The sequence below is a fragment of the Zerene cesonia genome, chromosome 10 (genome assembly GCF_012273895.1).
Source record: "Zerene cesonia ecotype Mississippi chromosome 10, Zerene_cesonia_1.1, whole genome shotgun sequence".
NCBI lineage: Eukaryota > Metazoa > Arthropoda > Insecta > Lepidoptera > Pieridae > Zerene > Zerene cesonia.
The window spans coordinates 4,614,784-4,635,991 of NC_052111.1; the positions used below are offsets into that span (position 1 = coordinate 4,614,784).

At 31.9% G+C, this 21,208-nt stretch overlaps 1 protein-coding gene across 2 annotated transcripts; it reads left to right on the plus strand.

Moving 5' to 3' along the window:
• Positions 1 to 3,597: 3,597 nt before the first annotated feature.
• Positions 3,598 to 9,176, plus strand: LOC119829756 (monocarboxylate transporter 12-B-like). Of its 2 annotated transcripts, none has more exons than XM_038352434.1 (8): positions 3,598 to 3,729; positions 5,562 to 5,689; positions 6,353 to 6,623; positions 6,904 to 7,106; positions 7,344 to 7,596; positions 8,064 to 8,236; positions 8,310 to 8,475; positions 8,560 to 9,176. In XM_038352434.1, exons 2-8 carry the CDS (start codon positions 5,579 to 5,581, stop codon positions 8,910 to 8,912), a joined length of 1,530 nt encoding a protein of 509 aa, XP_038208362.1. In that variant the 5' UTR covers positions 3,598 to 3,729; positions 5,562 to 5,578; the 3' UTR covers positions 8,913 to 9,176. The 2 variants fall into 2 exon arrangements, with proteins under 2 accessions (XP_038208362.1, XP_038208363.1); XM_038352435.1 differs by lacking the exon at positions 3,598 to 3,729 and adding an exon at positions 5,408 to 5,473.
• Positions 9,177 to 21,208: the final 12,032 nt, after the last annotated feature.

Below are 21,208 nucleotides of genomic sequence, written 5' to 3' on the forward strand. Positions count from 1 at the left end.
TTTGCATTGCATTTTATTTGACGAATTATAACGATTAAGTTATAAATCTTATATTTTACATATGAACTAGTTTTAAGATGAAGTTAGAGTCGAGCCATTTTCCATAACGCTTTTTAAGTGAACTCTTATATGAATTTTTTTTTTGTAAGTGTACAAATTTTCATCGATCAAATCAAACGGTTTAGAAAGGAAAAGTTAAATACAATAATATTTTAGTCTGAACAAATGTCGTCACACAGAATACAATTAGAGTATTTGTTTAATAAAAGCCTTCAAACAACTTCAATGAAAATCTGAAACGTGCAAGCTTTGTAGAGAGTATATGACATGTGAATGTATAATTTAGATTAGTTACAATAAAATTATGCTAAATAAACTTCCATCAAGTTAACGAGAGGACTTCGCTACATAATTGTTGAATATGAAATCATGAATTTGGATATTGGTAGCAGGGATTTACCTGAAATGTAAAAAAATGGAGTATCTGAGTATCTTTTCTGATACAAAATATTTGGTCAACATATAATTCAGTATTTAATGACGTTATAATAGTTAAATGAAATTATTTCCTACATCGAAGATATACAGTTGCTATTTGAACGGCACTGAATTCGAAGAATTTACAATTTATCTGCATGTCAGCGTCGACGATCGTGTAAATACCGTCCTCGGAACGTAGGCATTCAGCAAATCCGTAATCCTCACACCATCACGATCGAACATTTTAGAACAGTACTGTACTGTATTGCCAAAAACAGTTACACTAAAGACTTCCAATACGCATGAAACATTGTACCTCTAAATTTTTATGAGTAAATTTCCTACGATTAAAATTAACACGTGTTATGAATATACGTTTGAGAAGAATCACACAATTTATAAACAACCCTTCGAACAATAATATATTTTTTTTAATTTAACTGTAATTTTAAGAATATTATGCGTTTTAAATGTGAAAATTAATCTTTAATGGAGGCTAACATTGGCTCAATTAAAGTAATAGTTAACCTGATGAGCCTAATTTGTCATAATGAGACGGTACAAGAAGCTGTGACTAATCTAAATATTTAATAAACAAGTTAAGAAATAAGTGGTGATATGTCGTAAATTGGCCAGCGTGGTGGATTATGGCCTGAACCCTCATAGGAGGCCTGTGTCCCAGCAGTGGGAACATGTAAGGGCTGATGATGATGATGATAATGATGTCGTAAATTGTGTCTGTTTTTTATCTTGTTTTTATTTATTTGACCTCACAACTCACAAAACACTGTGAAAATTATTATAACCTTGCACATAAAGATGTGACAATTAGTCAAACGAAATTCTTTATAATTCTAACGTAATTAATATTTCTTAAGAACAAGAAATAAATTATTTCTTGGACCATTAGAGTCCTAAGCTAGAGAGCTTCATTGCTGAAAGAATTTCACTACGATTAATAACGAGTAATGGCTTAGTAAGTTCTTTGTTTTAGCGGGATTCCTTTGAACAGAGCCTTTCACGGTTTAATTGAGTTTTGATAAAATTTTCAAGGCTCCCCAAATAACTTATTAATGATGATTATGCATATATTTAACCTTCTTTATATTTTCAAAACTAGGTTAAGACGTCGGATCAGTATATACTTATTATACTACATCATTAAACTAATTTTACTAAAAGTGCGACTACATTATGATACGTCAAAAGTTGTATGAAGAAAATACCATCAAATTGAGCAGTTAGCAAATACGCATCAATGCATCATTTGTGTATTATTGCTATACGTTTTGAAGCAGGCGCTTGCAATCTTTTCTATCAGATTGATGTGTGCAACGTACGTGTACATTAATTTAATAGGTATGTTTTATATTTGACTTAATTCATCATTCACCTTGAGAATTCCTAAACTTGCGACAATACGAGCACGGAATCAGTAAAATTTATGTTTTTATTTAATCCAAGTACATTAACATTACTTTAATCGGTGATGTTTCACCGATTTAAATCCAGAAACCAAAAATTCACTCATACGAGACTTATGTATCTGCAGGGAAACCAAAATATTATATTGATATATAATATTATATTGACGTAACGAATACGCTAAATATATTAAGAAATTATGCATAAATTATAAATTAGGAAGGTGAGGTGTAATTTTAATATTACATTTTAATAAAACCATAATAGTAGAAAATTATTTTGCTAAATTTTTTCAACTTTAATAAAGATTCAATTGGTTATATAGAAGAAGAAGTCTTTTCAACGTCGCAGATCTTAAAATCAGGTATAAAAAAAGCGTGTAAATTCAAAATAACTGGACATTTAAACTCTAATTTTAAAGGAATAAAGATCCAGACTTACTCGGTTTGTATAAAAATAGAAATCCTTATTATGAATGCAATTAAATGGATAAAATTGGAAATAGAAGAAATAAGGTGCAAATTGTGCAAGTTTCACAGTCGACGCTCGCCAGTATAGTGTAAGTAGGTACTGAAAACGAATATCAACGGAACTAAGCAAAGAACCAAACAAATCCAATCAGCCGCAAACGTTTCCTAGAAAGGCTAAGAACAGCTTTTAAATACTAACATTTTTTACAAAACGATTCTTATAGCAAATGAACAGGAACATTTTGGTTAAATTGGTTTTGTAAAAGTGCGCAAACAAGTATGGCGATCGAGCTCTGTTTGATTAGTGAGACGTGAATACCAAGCAATTAGCCACTATTTTATTGATATATTCAATACGGCTAACATTGTTCAAATATTAATAATATTGTGGTAAACCTTTGTTAGTCACACTGGAAAATATATGAATGAATTTGTGGTTGTTTGTTAATATTTATGTTCCGGTGCAATTTAACGGTTATCCTTTGTATATAGATATAATTCAATTTACTTGATATCTTATTAGTTTTCTATTGAACAATAATTCTTAGTTCACCATTAATAGATAATGAATTTCGGTTGTTATAGTATTTATTGAACATAAACCTTTGACTTAACAAATCACACTGGATCTTATCAATTGTGGGCGTATTATAATCATTTTTGTATTATGTTTGTTAACACAAATCACAGGCGACTTCGATTTTTTTTGTATTTTTGTTATTGCAGTTCTCCTTATTCCATTAAAGTTTATAATTTTTAACTATAAGCATATTTATTTTAATATTTTGAGTCTATTTTTGGTCAATATAACTATAATAAAGAGATGGAACTAAAATAAATTAACATTATGATTAAACTTATATAAATAAACTGAGCATCTGCTAAATCTGTTACATACGGGACAATGACAATTTCGTGCCACTTAAGTACCTAATATAAAAATTTACATAAACAATACACAGCCTTCGGCTATTGGTCGGGCAAAACTTTATTTTTGGGAGGAACTAACATGATATAAACCAGCAGCTGTCATACAAAAGCGTTTAATATTTAAATATCCTTGATTATATAATAATTTGACTTTTCGATAGCGTCGCACTTTACCCCACAGTTTGTATAGGTTAGGGTAATAATATAATAATAGCACGAGTGCCAAATTCATCGTCTTTTAAGTGCAACTAGCATTGATAAATTGCTAATAATGATGAAATATCTCATTGACAAGCGTGGTTTCACGTTGGACGGATGTATGCCATAAGATTGTTTTTATAGTAATTTTACAACTTTAAATTGTGATGTGTTTTATTAACTGATTTTGTGAGATATGAGTGTGAACATATGTTATTTGAAATAGGTAAGGAGTCAATGACTGTTTATGTGAATATTAATGGTTCTTTAAAATTTATGAAGGTCGTTAGAATAAATAAAACATGCTATTCATGATAGATAATAGACGTCATTTTCAAAACGATTTTCTTCAATATTTACAATGTAACCTTAGAATCATATAATTTGTTATAATAAAATGTATGTAATATAGCCTTCATAAAAAATCATTAGTTTTGAGGTCGTTTTTGGATACTTCAAACAGAGTGTGAGAACTAAAAACAATACTGACGATTATGAATATTGTTTTGTGTAATGTATTCATTCAGACTAGGCTTCCGCTCGTGGCTTTACCCGCGTAATAGAGGAAAAGGTAGTTGCAGGGATTTCAACATAATTCCATTCCCCTGAGATATCCGACCTTAAAACTATCCTATGTATGTTAGTTCATTGAAGACGGTAACCGTGGTTAAGGTGTGAAGAAGAGACATACATACTAACAGAGTTATTTTCGCATTAGTAGGGATTGTTACGTAACCCCTAGAGTTCGCCTTTGGTATTTCATATATACATACTAGCTGCACCCGGCAAACGCTGTTCTGCCTTACTCTTATCATTTAGTGGTATGAAAAATAGATGTTGGCCGATTCTCATAGATACCGGATAAGCACAAAAAATTTCATCAAAATCGGTCAAGCCGTTTCGGAGGAGTATGGCAACGAAAACTGTGAATGAATTTTATATATATACACTAGCTGCACCCGGCAAACGCTGTTCTGCCTTACTCTTATCATTTAGGGGTATGAAAAATAGATGTTGGCCGATTCTCATAGATACCGGATAAGCACAAAAAATTTCATCAAAATCGGTCAAGCCGTTTCGGAGGAGTATGGCAACGAAAACTGTGACACGAGAATTTTATATATTAAGATATGTGATTAAAGTAATACTTAAACCACAAATTATATATTTTGTTCGTACTTTCTAGTTCATTTTCGTTTTAGGTTTATGACAATGTTTTACCATATCTGATACATATTTTTGGAGACGTAGTTTATTACTTTGCAATTGAAATCAACTATTCCTCGTACAAAAACGGGGTTTGTTATACCTACCGCAAATTAATTGTTCGAAGTAAAAAACATAATTGTATTATTCATTATAACGTTTTTGTATTGTATTTTACACATAAATTACATGAACAATAATTTCACGTGTTTAAAAATGTGTTAATTGCTAATCAACTTGACTTTTTAACATCCAATAAAATTGTAAACGCAGAGCAGATAATGAGGCGTAGGTGAGATTTATTTATAGATACAATAAAATCGTTAACAAAACAAGGTTACCCAACCGTTGATTACTATCAATTATACAAACATCAGTAGGACTCCACAAATCTATATTTTTCTTTGAAATTCTAAATTTGAATAATAGCAATTTTACCATAGGTATGACAGAATATTTAATCTGTGACAATCCGAACGTAATAACATGTTTCACACGTAGTTAAATTCAAGTTGAAGGTCGACTATAGAATTTAGATACTTCTCTTTAAATGTGTTTCTATTATCCTTGGTAGTATTATAGGTGCAAAAACGTGTTTGTTTCGCTTTCACGTAGACACAGAGCAATTTCAGAGTAGGCGTGTTATACAAAAATGTGTCTAGATAGTTATGAGGCTAGGCAATGGCATACTTTTTAATGAGGTGGTCTCTTATTCATGGAAACTTGTTTGACCACACGAGTGAAGCTGGTGGCAAGCTAGTTATGTAATTATATTGTAACAATACTATTGTTCGCATTTATTTACATTTGCAATTATAAATCAAAAATTAAAATCTGTGTTTATATTTTTAGATGAGGAATTATAGAAAATGTCGGAGAAACAAGTTTTAGTTTTACCAAGAACTGTGAAAAGGATAAAATTAGTCCCTCCCGACGGAGGCTGGGGATGGATAATTTTATTAGGAATAGGAGTTTCCAATGTGAGTTAAAAATATTCTTATGAATGCATTTCATACTTTAATAACGTGTTTTATTTTATATAATAATGTATATGTAATAGGAAGTATGTACATTTGATACATTAATGATAGCAGTCACGAAATATTTTTTCTCGAGTTTACAGAGTTGGTTAGCATGTTAGATACAGTTGTAACTAACATGCTAACTTGCAATAGTACTACTATAATAATAATACTACTACTACTACTATAAATGTAAATTAAATTGTTTGTAAGATCACCCAATAAAGTAAAAATTCTTTTATGTTTGAAAAACGTGGTCCCATTATTAATGTTTATAACAAAACTTAAATAATTGCAGAAATGTTCACAGGACGCCTCTAATAATATAATTGGATTTAGTACCACTCAGTCTAAATATAAACAGCAATTTGTACTGGTTATTAACCTTATAACATTGTTAGTAAATATAGAGATAAAAAATTGTATAAAGGTATAATATAATCAATATAATTTTTTTTTCTCGAAAACTAAAAAAATATAAAAAAGATACTATTTTTCACATGTCTTACCTAACAACTATGATATTCCTTCCAGAAGTTTGCAGTTATAATTCAAACTTATATAAATTATACAATGAAAATCAATCAGGTTTAATAACATAGCTCTCAACTTCTATTTTAGGTATTCAATCAGTCTATGTTGTCCCTCTTCAGCTTGCTATATGGAGATGCTCTGGAAGCAATGGGACACAAGACGCAAGGAGCAGCGATAGTTCTCAGTGTTATGCTTTTTGTATCGAATTTTAGTGGTCCGATTGCCGGTGCTCTAGTCAAGCTGACGTCAGCGAGATTTGTATCCGTCGCGGGATCTTTTTTATCCAGTTTGGGTATTTTCGTTAGCGGTTTTTCCACAAACATAGCTCATCTGATAATCAGTTACGGTGTCCTAATAGGTAAGATGGCGCATCAAAAAAGAACTCCTAGAAACAACTGAGTATTGAATATTTAAGTTATTTATGAAAGTCTAAACCCTGTATAATTTTTTTTTATTTGTATATAGTATATAGTTGTAGACTATTTTGTATATAGTTTGCACATGGACTATTCCATCTTCAATCATAAATTTTTTGTTAATTTTAAGTAAAATCAAGAAATCTCACGATTAAATGAGGTCATTAATATAAAAATATTGAGAATTGTTCGATCTTATAATAATTTTTATTTTCGTTTTAGGTGTAGGATTAGGTTTCATTCAAAATGCATCGTTTGTGTCCATAAATAGTTACTTCAAACTGAAAAAGAGTATTGCTGTGGGAATAGCAATGGCGGGCACTGGCATTGGACAGACAGTAATGCCGCATGTTGTGCGATATCTCTTAGATAAATATGGATTTTTAGGAGCATGCTTACTTCTTTCTGGTCTTAGCTTACACGGGGTATTTACTCTCTTTTTTATTAATTTTTCATAAGCCATGACACAGCTGTATATTATATGATTAACATTTGAAATGGCTATTTATAATTCTTGGCACTTATTATCATTTATATAAGCAATGTCTTTATGTACGGAAATGATTGGTTGTTTATTATTAATTTAATGTTAGTATGAAAGTGAAGCTTGAATTTTACCGAGTACATTCAAATGAAAAATTAAATACCTATTTCGATTTCAGATTTGTGGAACACTACTTATCCAGCCCGTTGAATGGCATTTGAAGAAAGTGGAAGAGGAGGTCGTAATTGACGAAAAATCGTTATTTGAGAACAAATGCAATGCTACTGGTGAAGTCTACAATAGAGCTAGACGAGCTACAATCCCGTCAGTTTTACTTGAGAATGAAAAGCAAAAGGTTGACTCGCATAAATTATTATCTCAAAGTTTTACACAATTGCAGCAAAATGGCAAACCAAATGTCCCCATGAATGGTAAGCTATTTTTTTATTAATAATGAATATATTACACGTTAACCAGACTAAGACTTTTTAACGGATTTTGAACGCGATCTATTCATTGTAATATCACACTCTACATTTGGAACATTTTACAGCGAGCGTGGTCACGGGGAGACTAAACTGAAAAAATCGCGTTTAAAATCCGTTAGAACGTCTTTAATTTCTTAATATATAATACCCGCGTAAAATCAAACAAAAGAAAAGTTTTATCTATATATAACTGTAATATTAAATTTTTAATAGAAAATTTTGTGTAATAATTGGGTAAAAGTGGAATAGGAACCTTTTATTTGAGAACGCCCACAATATAAGTTTTTATTTTGGATTATTATAAAAATTTTCCCATGTTATCATAATTCTAGTTAATAATTGTACAATTTTATATATACTTGCGCGTTTATTTGAATTACTTTTAATAAATTTGTTTATCTCTTTTCCAGAACAAATCATAAATACAAATGGAAACAAAGTCATAAGCATGCTAAAAAATGTTTACGACTTGCTCGATATTTCACTATTAACAAATATCAGATTTTTAAATGTCATCATTGGAACATCTTTGACATTTGTTTCAATACAGAACTTCAGCATGTTGTATCCACTCTTCCTACAGGTATGCATGAGTCTATTATAAATGATATGAATGAAAAAAACGATTTTTCATATAATTATCGTGTTTGTTATAGAAAGTAGCAAATATGGATAAACAAGAAACTGCCAATTGCATGTCAGCTGTGGCAATTGCTGATATTATTGGGAGACTGGCCTTGCCTCAGGCGCAAGCGAAATTCAACATTTCAGTAAAAATGGCTATTATATTGACCAGTATCTGGTGTCTTGTGGTACGACAAAGTGAGTAATTCAAAGAAAAAAAAAACTGAAAATTACGCTTTTGTTGGTCCTGTAAATAATTCTTACACCTTTATTATTTTACAGTTCTAGCATATCAAACAGACATGTACGTCCTATTGGTTCTATCACTATTCTATGGTATTGGAAGAAGTATGGTAATCGTATCTAGGAACATTGCTATTGCTGATGAGTGTAGAATGGACCAAGTGGCTTCTGCTGTAGGTCTAGGAATGTTAAGTATGGGCTTGTTAGTACCGCCAGTAGGCTACTTCTTAGGCTGGATAAGGGACTATACTGGAAGCTATATTGTTTGTATAACAGCGCAAAATGCCATACTTGTAATATTTTTGATCATGTGGATACCAGACATGTTATACCAATACTGTAAAGAAAAAAGAAAACAAAGAAATAGAAAAGACGAAACGCAATTGACGTAAGAGAAGGCACAAGACAATTTCACACAGTCTGTGATTATAAGAAGCCAAATAAGTAAAATAAGACTAGTAAAGACAAGAATAGTTTATAAATGTGTTCTCAAAGAACATACCTGTTGTTTTGTTGTTAATGACGTGTACTATGTTACGCATTTAAATGTCAAGAGACTTTAAACTGATACATATCATTATTTTTCTGTGAAATATGAGCCGATTCATTTCCAATTCTACTAAATACACTATTGAAATTGATTTGTTTCTAGTTATTTAACAACTATACGCAATTTATTGAACTCTAAACAGTTATTATTGTATTCTATTTGATTTTAAAGTATGTAAAACTAATATCTACACAAAAGCTTTGTGCATTACATGAGGCGAAAACAAAATTATAGTCCTATAAATTGAGAATAGTATGATACAGTTTACAAAAGTTAAACCAACCGATCAGTTCGGAAATCTCATGTATAATTCAGCAAGAGACGCTGGTGAGTCGCACGCGGCACGCCTGACCGTCGGCGCCGCCCAGCTCACCTGCATACGGATGGAAGCGCTTTACCATAAACATAAGATGAATGACAAAATATTTTTCTAACATCAACTAACATGAAGGACGGAAAGCATGCTCAAATGTGTGTGTACAAAAATATAGTATTGTATTGACTGTTAGGTACATACATTGCAAATTTATTGTTGGTTTATTGAAATCATAACAAACCACATTATGATAAAGAAAGTAGGTATTTCATATAAGTTTTCCACCCGCGGTTTCGCCCGTGTTGTCATAGGAAATACCGGTATTAGATGATTTCTCGCGGTAATTAAGTTGTCTTTTTCACTTCTGGGTGGAGATAGTTAGGAAACTATTAGCAGACCTATACATTATAAAAACGGAACGACCGTTGTGACGTGAAACAAGGACTAGCAAACAAACAAATACAGTCATATTTACAACATTAGTAACGATTTTCTTGAATAGTTCACATTGTCTTGAAAAATATATGTGATATTTAATTTAAATATAATCTTTGTTACTGAGTTGAGTGACAAATAAATTATTTCCTATTATCTACAAAATTTATGTCTGTATGCATAAAAATAATTCCGTCACGGACATTTAATATCTTCAGTTTCTTAAGTTGATATTAAAATGAAGCCTGCCACGGCATCATACTTATAAAAGCATCATAGTTAAAATATTATAATGACAATAGCTTAGCTAGGAACCAGTTCATAATCATTTAAAATTACAGTAAGTATGCTGTACGTAGAATTTGAATTAGAAAACTAGAATTGTTTTTGAATTTAATTTGAATACTGTTTTCCTGAATATTTATTTAAAAATTCCATCCTCTAGGACTTCCCGGAAAGAAAATACATTATGCTCGAACATTTTCATTAATTAGTAGCTAATAATGATAATGAGTTGGAATTGCAATTAAAAACTCAAATATAAACAATTCTGTTGAACTACGAAAGTATTGGCTGTAATATAACGCAATTAATTTGTATCGTGTCTATCCAATTACACAGATGCCTTAACGTGATCGAAGATGATATAATCTAATGAAAAACAAAACTTAGCTTTTTTCATTTTGAAAAAGTCTTTACATTATCGTTGTAACGCAACGTTACGTTTAATTGTTTTATCACAAATAACAAAATATAAAATTTACTATGTAAATATTTATAAACCTAGTTTCATTGAACCTTCGGTAAAATGCTATTCAGATTATAAGAGGAAGCTGGAATTAATTAAATTGAAATAAATTTGCGATTTCGACGCGTTTTCAATAATTTAGCAATGATTTCGTCGGAGCGGTCCGTGGGCCATGCGGGGCATTTATAGCAGGCCGGGCACATTTCACAGTAACACATAGCGCCGCAGAGCGCTTAGCACGGAATTCGATTCAACTAATACTGCCTAATCCTGACCGGTGCACACAAATAGCTTGGTGTGCATTCTGAAAGGCCTTGCGCAATTGCAGCCGGTGATTGATGATAATCCCCGGCCCATCTGTACCGGCGCCGAGCACCGAACAATGCTCTTGCGTTCCTCTCCGGGACGGCCCTTGTTTTGCACTTGTCTCAATCAATTCGCTCAACGTTGTTATTTATTGTCTAACCGTGACCCAACTTTTTTATTCACTATGCTTTGTTTTATTAGAGCTTGGTAGTGTATTGCCACGTTTCTATAAGATTATATAGCACAACTAGCTGTTGCCCGCAGCTTCACACGCTTGGATATGAAATGAAAAAAATTTCAGTCTATAAACTTACATACCCTATTTTATCCCCTTGCGGGTAGAATTTATCAAAATTCCCCTTGCATTTATCAAATTCTTAGCGGATGCCTACGTCATAACATCCAGGTGATTTGGGCTGTGCGTTGATAGATCACTATGTCAATAAGTCACCTTTGAGTTATATATACATAGAGTTATGTATATTTTATAAGATTTTGTTATTAATATAATAATATTAAAGTTACTGTTTATTACTAAATACGAAAAAATTAAATATGCAATACTAGCTTTCTGTCTGCACTTCGCCCTGATATTCAAAGGATTTATTGTTTTCCTTAACCTTCCAATACCGGGGTTTTACCCACATAGTTCCCGTTCCCGTGGGAATTCCGGGATACAGATTATCCTCCTCGTATATGTACTAGGGTTGTACAGATAGTAGAGAATAGAAGTAGCACGAGTAATACCATACATACACTCGCATTGCAGCATAATAATTTAAAGATTGGAAGAGTTATTCTTGAACAAGACGTTTTCAAAATAAAGTACCTACATTCCACAATTATTCTCCTTGTAATTTTTACCCGTTGCGAAAATGACCCTGCGCAGTATAGGTACATTTAATTGTTCGTCAATCATCGATTTAGATGCTATTGGTTAATTTAAATGAAGAACATCAGCTGTGTGAAAACGTGAATGTCACTTTAAGACAGTAATGGAATATTCGTGCTCGCTAGGTTGACGGTTTGCGGCGTTGCTAATACATACTTTAAATTTGCGCCGGTAACTCTCGCGAGCGAATAGAGAACTTTTGCGAAGTTTAAAAGGGATTTAAATGAATCTCATTTCGAGTTCTGATACATGAGCCTGTCATTGGTGACATTTAAATACATAATTGAAGGCAGCAGATGTTCTATGAAAATGCACTTCTTGGACTATTATATGTGAATGTACTTGAGGTAAATACCGTATTTTTATGCACATGGTTAAAGGTTAGAAGTGACCATAAACAACCATTTTTAGGGTACCACACCCAAAGGATAAACAGGATCCTATTAGTCAGACCTCGTTGTCCGTCTGTCTGTCTATATGTCTGACCGTCTATCTCCAGCTAAAGATTTCAGACATAATGTATTTCTGTTGTCGCTATAACAACAAATAATAAAAACTCTATGTTAAGCAACGATTGGCACTTTCATAAATATGAGCTGACTTGGGTGACAGGATTTCTATCTCGATTAAATGCTGTCTTCGGTTAAAACAAGAATCTTGATATCCAAGCAGAGCCGGGACGAGCGTCTAATAATCGCGTAAAATCAATTACAAGAAACGTTTTGTACAAGCTTTTCCTGAGCAAATCAAATAAAGTGCGGGGGAATCGTCTGATCTATAATAAGCAAGTAAATAAACATTTAATTAGGGCTAGCAAGTAAAAGAAAGGCCTATCTAAACGAACGAACTTCGGAGACTTATTTCAGTTTATATTAATTCTTCTTTCTTCTTTTAATGATTTGTTGTGATAGGAGTTTTACTTTTATCCGCCAAGAGTATAATATTCAAGATTTCTTTATATCATACTTTTAATAATATTTAGATATTTTGTGAAGAAAATTATTTCGTTTATTTTTTGCTAGCATTTCTAGTGTGATCACTAAGTAAAGTTCTTATGAATTACATAACTTAAAGAAAGCAGAAACCTATTTGAAATAGTATATAAGTTTATACCTATATAATATAATAGAATAAGAAGTAGTTGGACACGAGATTTTGTTATTAGTAGTTTGTCAGTAAGTAGTGTGTAGATTCACTTGAGATTATATTCAGCAAATTAAATCATAGCCTATATGTTGCCGAAAACTTAGAGTTCCATATCGAAAAAATCAGCAAAATATGTCTTGACGTTTTTGTGGGGATGTCAGGAACAGACGAAATTTTTAAAATGATTTCTTTTGGCTTTTGTAATTTATATGAGGTCCTCTAGGGGTACTTTTTTAGCTTTTATTCAGTGTATAATATGGTAAATACAAAAAGAAGTCTAAATAAATAAAGCATGATCATCAAAATAAAAAACCATATTAAACCTACTTACATTCATTACAATATGTATTATTTTTTTATTCATCAATTACGAAATTGATTATCTATAGTTTCACAGATATCTTATGCACATTCACCGCTCGCCGTACAGATACGACGTTGTGAACTCATAAAACCTTATCTCTGTCCTCTTAAGATGTGTTTACTATTGCTTGCTTCAAACTCAATTCTTATTCACTGACCAAGCTGAATATGTGGTTTTTATATCTTGAAAAATTAGGAAATTACTTATTAATCAAAGTACTGTGTAGATTCTATTTATAAGAATATGTTATGAATACATAATATACTTATATGTTATGAACATATGTTTTTGAACAGGGATTAAAATAAAAAAATTGTCTTGCTCTTTAACCTGAATAATGAAGATACGATACATAGATAGCTAGTTAATAAGTCAGATGGATAAATAATGATAAAATTTTTCAAACAAAAGGGACATCGATCACTGGGATAAATTGCTTGTTATGTATATAACAAGCAACATATCCCAGTGACAAAACATGTCTTAAATTGTCTTGGATATTTCTTTACCTATGTGACCATAAGGCGCTCCCAATTTTTGTGTTTTGTGTTATCATATTGAGTGTTAATATCTGTTTTTTGGCATGTTCTCTTAATTCGAAGTAGTTAAATCAGTTTTCAATATAATAAAAGCGAAAGAGTATCCCACACTTTTAGATAACGACGAGCAAGCTCCGTCACAAATCGGGCCAGCTCGCACCGGGGAAGTACTACACCCTCACAAAAGACCGGCGTGAAATAGGCATGCATGCATAGCATGATACTGTGTTTCGCATGGTGAACGGTGAAGCCGGAGGCACGTTGCCTTTCCCTCATCCTTCCTAGTCCATTCCTTCTTTCCAGTCGTCAGTTCTTTCCTTATCCCTTACCCCTTAAAAGCGGACAGTAAATTTTCAGAGTCCGTCTGTTCATGGGCGGCGATGGTCGCTGTTTTTAATGTCATAGAAGTTGTTTTTTATGTCATAGCGGCTCAGTTGTCCGCTACGATATAAAAAAGAGGTCAAAAATATCTCGAAGTAGCATTTCCTGTGAGTAAAAACTTTAATTAAGCGGGACTAGTGAAATGTAACAAATATAATAAACACAAAGAAACCGTTAAAGCTCTGTGAACTTGTAATACAAACTCACTTGAATATTTCACTTTCAGTTAAACAATCGTTCGGTACGTTCAAGTACACTCGCCGCACTAAACGCTCACTCCAGAGGGTCCCGATTGAAGTACCGGCAACAATGACGGTCTTGGCTTTGTAATACTTTATTATGTGCCGGCAAAGATCCCTTGACAAAACTTTATTGGAACATCGAGTAGAAACACTCACATCTATATGAGGCACTAGTTATAATGTAGTATTATTATATGAGAAACCTTGTGCAAAGAATAATAACCATTGGAGATCTTCACAATGGCATAATATCGCGTGTCCTTTCATTGCGGATTATTGTTCCAACGTATTAGCTACAAATATTTCTACCTACTCGATCGTTGTTTTATTATTCTTCTCGTTTCTCGTAAAAAGATTAGTGAGGTAATTTTAAAATAAGCATTAATTAGTAAATGCAGCTTTTCAAATCAATAATACAGATTATATTGTTCCAGCTGTGTGGGTAATCTCTTGGACTTATATATTTATATATAATAATTAATCATTATGACGAAGAAGAAAATCAGTTGATTTATAGATGAAATACGGTTATTAAAAAATAATTTCCCCTTTTTATTATACACCTTAAAAGACATACCGACCTTTATATAATATTTAGTCGCATACTGGGTGTAGCCACTTACGTGTTAATTAAAAATTTTACCCTTCTCCAAGTTCATCGGGGGTGTAAGAGTTTAATTACTTTTAATTACTTCAGTCTTGAATAATAACATATGTTACCTGTCTTTAGCTCCATATATGCCGTATTTCAAAATGTCCAGCCGCGATATTTGATTACTAGTATAGTATTATGTTATCTGTGCTATTACTACAGTATACTTTGACATTGACAATATCTACTGGACAAGTATTTGGATGCAGACTGTAATTGCCAGTAATTGCCTGCGTCTGTTTCTGTGACATATGCTATTTAGTTGATTTCAACGGGTTGATTTAAAGGTATAGAAAAATATTTAAAGGAATAGTTTAAACACTCTATGGTAAAAATTATTGTATTAAATTTGTAAAATTTGTCCATTAGCTGATAAAAAAATACATAAATAAAATAAATCATTACTTTCAAAAATATGTTTTACATTTCAGAGATAGCAAAGAGATCACACAAAAGCAGTAATTATAACATGCAGAACGACAATTATTATCAATACAACGCAACACATCATTGAACACTGTTTGACATGATTTTTAAATGTTGTATGGGATGGCGTGAAGCACTCAAATTCATTTGTTCATTCATTCAACTACAATTCAGTGCATAACATCAATGCTCAATTCGTGATATAACATTATTTCTGAATGAGCTTTTAAATTGATTTCCCGAGCAATTAGATCTGTGTTTCCTGGTAATTGGTTTGACTTAAGTATTAAAAGCTAGAAAATTGATCATCTGTATACAATTTTTCGGGACAAAAGGGGGCGCCCACGATGAATATATAATTGTTATAATTTTAATTGTAATCGAACATAAATAAAAAAAAATTGGTAGTTTCGTATGGTGCTTTAATACAAAAATATAAGTAAACAACAGTACTATTAGCCCTCTTTTATTTGAAATGAATTTATACTCCTCCCGAGTCAACTCGAAATGACTTCTGAATTTACATTTCAACAAATTTGTAACATGCAAATATACACTATATGGTTAAACCACGACATATTTGTTTAATAACTACGTTTTCTGGTTGTGACTTCGCTTTAAGGTCAATGATTCAAGTTTACAGAATTGATTTAAACTTCTATTACCTGAGAAATTTTAAAAGATTAGAAAAAAATTGATCACGAGGCGGGATTCGAACCCGCGTTTTTTTCCAAAACCCGTTTCTATTCTTTCAAAATTTCTCATTTATAAAGCATTTCAATGCTATAAAACTAAATATTAAACTCCTATTACCTAAAAACCTATTATTAACAATATTTTCTAAAACTAGCTATCATCTAAAAATCACTAATTGCAATTGAACAGCAACGAAGCATATTTCTTCATGTTACGAGTTCTGATGGAATAAAGAAACCAACAAAGTTACCCAACCATTTTCTAGATAAACCTTTTCTTAAGTTTTTGCGGTATTATTAAATCATATTCAATATTAAATATATAAAAAAGAACAACGTAATTACTGAAATAATTATCTTTTTGTGGCTTGGTATTGATTGATGCACTCTTAAAATAAATTTAATTGAATTTATAAGGTTAGGTTTAGCTTGGGAAGTTTTTTAATTGCATCTTTAAAGTTCGGTTAAAATATGTTATATCTTATGATTCAAAGGGTGAAATACTTTAGATTTATTTCAAGCACATACTATATTGGTATCTTCACAGATGACAGAGTTGTTGCTCCTTCGGCGCCGCCGTGTCTCGCCTCAAACGTAGGGTGTATAACGATGTAGAGGTCATAAACTTGTATTAATTCAGTCATGTGAATACAGAAATATGCTCGATTTGATACTTCTTACAACTTACCTCTATAGCAGTGCAATATTAATATGTCTAGACAATTTCATTGCCGTAAGCGTTTCGTACTTTATATCGTTATGTAGAATAATGAATATAATTTATAAAAGAATCTAGTTTAAACATTTCCAATAGTAAAGGTATTCTTAAAGGCTATCAAGCCTAATGGATAATATTATTATTAGATTTGTCCTTGTTATATACAGATTTCTTTTAGAGTATTATTTTCACAACCTTTAACTTCTGTTATTTAGCATTTGTCCATTTGAATTGTCATATTAGTCGTAATAAAAGCATCACACAAACAAGACGTATTTTTCTGTATAAAATCCTCATTCAGATTATCGCATTCTAAATTCAACCTTAGCGACCGAACAGCATTATTTACTCAATATCTCTCAAAAACGACATCAATCAAACGCTGGAAGTCTACACTCGGGTACCTTGCGTAAGTTCTTTGCTTTAATTCAATGTCTATTTGCTTTAGTCTAGTCTAAAACTCTTTCATTCATCATATGCAGTTTTTTTCCGTATTTTCCAAGACGAGCCATTCACCTTTTACACAATGCTTGTCGTTCCCAGAGGTGTTTGCGACTTTTTCACATATAAACGATGATAAAGTCAGTTTTTCTGTCTTTTATTTTTGTTCCCCGGTTCAACTGCTTTTGTATTTTTAAATTTGATTTAGTTTTAGTTTATTATGTATGTCGTTAATTGATATTATTGAATCCTTCTTAATCTAATTAATATTTTATGATAAGCAAAAATATTTATGAAGAAGAGAATTTACTGATTTACATTTAGAAGTTACTAAATATTAACTTCTATATATCTCAAGCAAAATTAAAATAAAAAGAGTATTTACATTTATTATGCTAGTAACTGTATCTAATTTTCATAATTGATAATAATTCATAAACGTGTATCATTTTTTTATGTTACATATAATGTGTAATTTTATGTTTTTTAATTCAATGTCAACTGAACAGAGAAACATCAATGACACATGATACATATTTCCGTAAACAAGATTGAAGAAACTCATAAAAAGTATACTCACGTAAATATACTTAAAACGTAGCGATGAATTGTTAAAAACGAAGTAAATGGAGTGATATGTACTGAGTTTTACAGCGGTAATAACTCATAAGTCAGGCGCGTAATGTGCGTGAAATAGATTCAAGGCGGGTCCTCTCTTCTAGAAGAATTTCCCGACTTCAGGCCGCCGCGAACCGCTGGCTTGGAACGTTAAATTAGCCCGTGCTGGATCGCGTTGTTTGAAATATTATTTGAAATGATATGAATATCCGCTTTGTCGTATTTCATCCCTATATTCTATTTACTCACAGTTGACGGCGTCATATTTTGTCGCTTTATCTTGTATTCAATTTCGTGCTTGTATTTCTAACACATGCTAAATTATTGTATTAAAAGTTTTTCATTTTATTACAAACACGTTAATTATTTATAAATGTTATCGTCTTGTTACTTACGTGTTCATTTGTTTGAGTTTATTATATTAATTGTAAAACTCTGTTACACGATACGGTTTTTGTTTAAATGAGAAGAGCATTAAGTCAATTAAATAAATTGGACAAAATTTAACGAAGCACTTAAAATAATTTGTGGATTTCTGCAGCCACATTTTGATGAAATGCAACATGAAATACAGGCTTTGCTATATTAACGTGGCTGATGCGGCCGGATAATAAAATCGACCATACTTGTCCCAACTTGAAATAAAATGAAGGATTAACGAGTATATACCTACATATCCTATATCATCTCCTCATATTATTAAACAAATTTCTCCGCTGAGTCTGCCTGTTCGAGAGTCTCAAAAAATAACTATACTGCTTTTCATTATGATTTAATCAATAGAATTTATTAAGGTTTAACCATGTAATTTTTTGAGTTTTCACCAACGTGTATGAAACCGCGGGTGGAAAAATAGTTTCCTATAAAGAATGGTGACGTTTTCACATTGTGCTCGGAATTCTTATAAGCTGTCGATATCATTATATAATCTCTCTTTATCATATTTAATGCAATCAAATCCCACCGGTGCCTTTATTACCGGTGGTGATCACTTCGATTCAGATAGCCCGCCCGCTTTGCTGGCTCTGCCATAAATAAAGAAAACCTTTGTTAATTTTTATGATGACCTGAACGTAGATGCCGGTTAAGTTAATCACGGCGGCAATTAAGTTCGTAAATCCATGTTTCAGAAAATCAGTACATTCCCTCCAAACACGAAACGAAGATAGAATATGGCTAGGATAATAAACTTTAAATTATGTTATATCATTTCCATTTTTTGATTATAATATTATAGAAGGATTAAAAATCCTTAAGTCTTTTCTCGGGTATAAGTACATTTATATCAAATTACATCAAAATAATTATAGTGATTTAGGCATTCAGAAATAACAACGGATTGACATAGACACTGTGCCATATGCAATACTACTGTGCCCCGCGGTTTCACCCGCGTAATTCCGTATCCCGTAGGAATATCGAGACAAAAAGCCTATATGTTATTCCAGTTGTCCAGCTGTCTATGAATAAAATTTCATTGCAATCGATTCAGTAGTCTTTGCGTGAAAGAGCAACAAACACACACATCCCTACAAACTTTCGCAATATTATAAATTACAATTAGTAGGTTAGTAGGATTAGCGTTGATTCCAAAAATAGTTATATTGTAAATTTTAAGTATATTTGCAAGTGTTAAGGTTGAAAGTATTATAAAGGTATCTGTATATAACACAACACTACAATAGTATCTATGTAAAATAGAAAATTTTAAAAACGAATGCGCGAGCTTAATTCTATCGTGGTTTGTTAACATCAAAAGAATGTCCATTTCCATAATATGTGGTACCAAATTTACAAGAGGTATTAATGAATTATGTGACTATAGTTGCTATTAGGTACGTCTTGTAATACCTAGTGAAAACTAATATAACAAAAAAATCGTGAGACCAGTTTCAAGGCAACACGCTACATCTGCGTCCAATGTAAACTGAAAAGGCATATAAATGAAAACGGGAAAAATACGAGAAACAAAAGGGCGACGAAGTGTTGGCTCTGAAGCAGCCATGAATAATCCTCCCGTCATCACCACGCGAGCGCGCTGCCCAATTAAAAACGTACTCTTTCCACGATTTTTAGCTTAGAATATTGTATAATAAGCCAATAAAATACCCCACTTAACGCCTCCGAGGGCCGTCGGCTATGAAATATGCAGCTCTCTCTCATTACAGTTAGTAGAAATTAAATGCATAATCCGTCGCTTTTACAGAGCTACGATATTCCAAAGCATATGATTCGTTGCGATCGAAAAGTTACGATTATGCTTTAAAAGAACATTTTATTTTTATTTTTGTATTTTTATCTATTCAGGAGTGTACACACTATACAGAATAAGACACACGTCAATTTTGTTCATTACCGAGTGCTATGATAATCACACTAATATTATAAATGTGAAAGTTTGTTTGTTTAGATGTTTATCCGTCAATAACGCTGAAATTACTGAACGGATGCCTTGGGCTGACTAGGTTGATAGGATACTTTTTATTCCGATAATATGCTCCCCTGGGATAAAACAGGAATCTTCATATCCGGGTGGAGCCGGGAGGAGCGCCTAGTATCAATTATAAACATATGAGAATATATCATTATAAAGAACCTAGTTCCTAGTTACAATGTGTATAAATCATGACTTTATAGTATACCTATAATTTATTTTTGCCATCAATTTAATTTTATAACCGTTAAAAATGAAATAGAAAAATGGAATGAACGTATCTGCGGACCCGAGTTCATTGGACCCTGGCCACGCGCAAGTCATTATTTAGCCGACTAGAAATAAAAGAATGTCATTTTACAGGGATAGCTTTACATTAGGTAAGAATAAAGAAATTGTATTGGCGTTCGTTGTCTAGTAAATATTTATTTATATAATATCGGTGTATGAATCCAAGCTTGTGATACAGGGACAATCGTAGCCCTTTAAAAGACGCATTTCCAGAGGCCCTACCTCTACAGATGTTCATAAAAATTCCAAATCTAAAGCTAAAAATCATTTTATTTCTTACGAGAAAAGAAGATTAATAAAACGTAGTACCTATATTTACATTACAAATAGAAATTTTAAAAGTAAGGAAGGACTTATCTTCGTGCTAGTCCACCGACCATGTTACAGCAGGAAGTATTTTTTTATCCGGTTATACTACGAACTATACCTAGTCTTGCCATAAATATTGTAATAAAGAAAAAAGAAAATTGTTAACTGCAAATAACATTTATTAC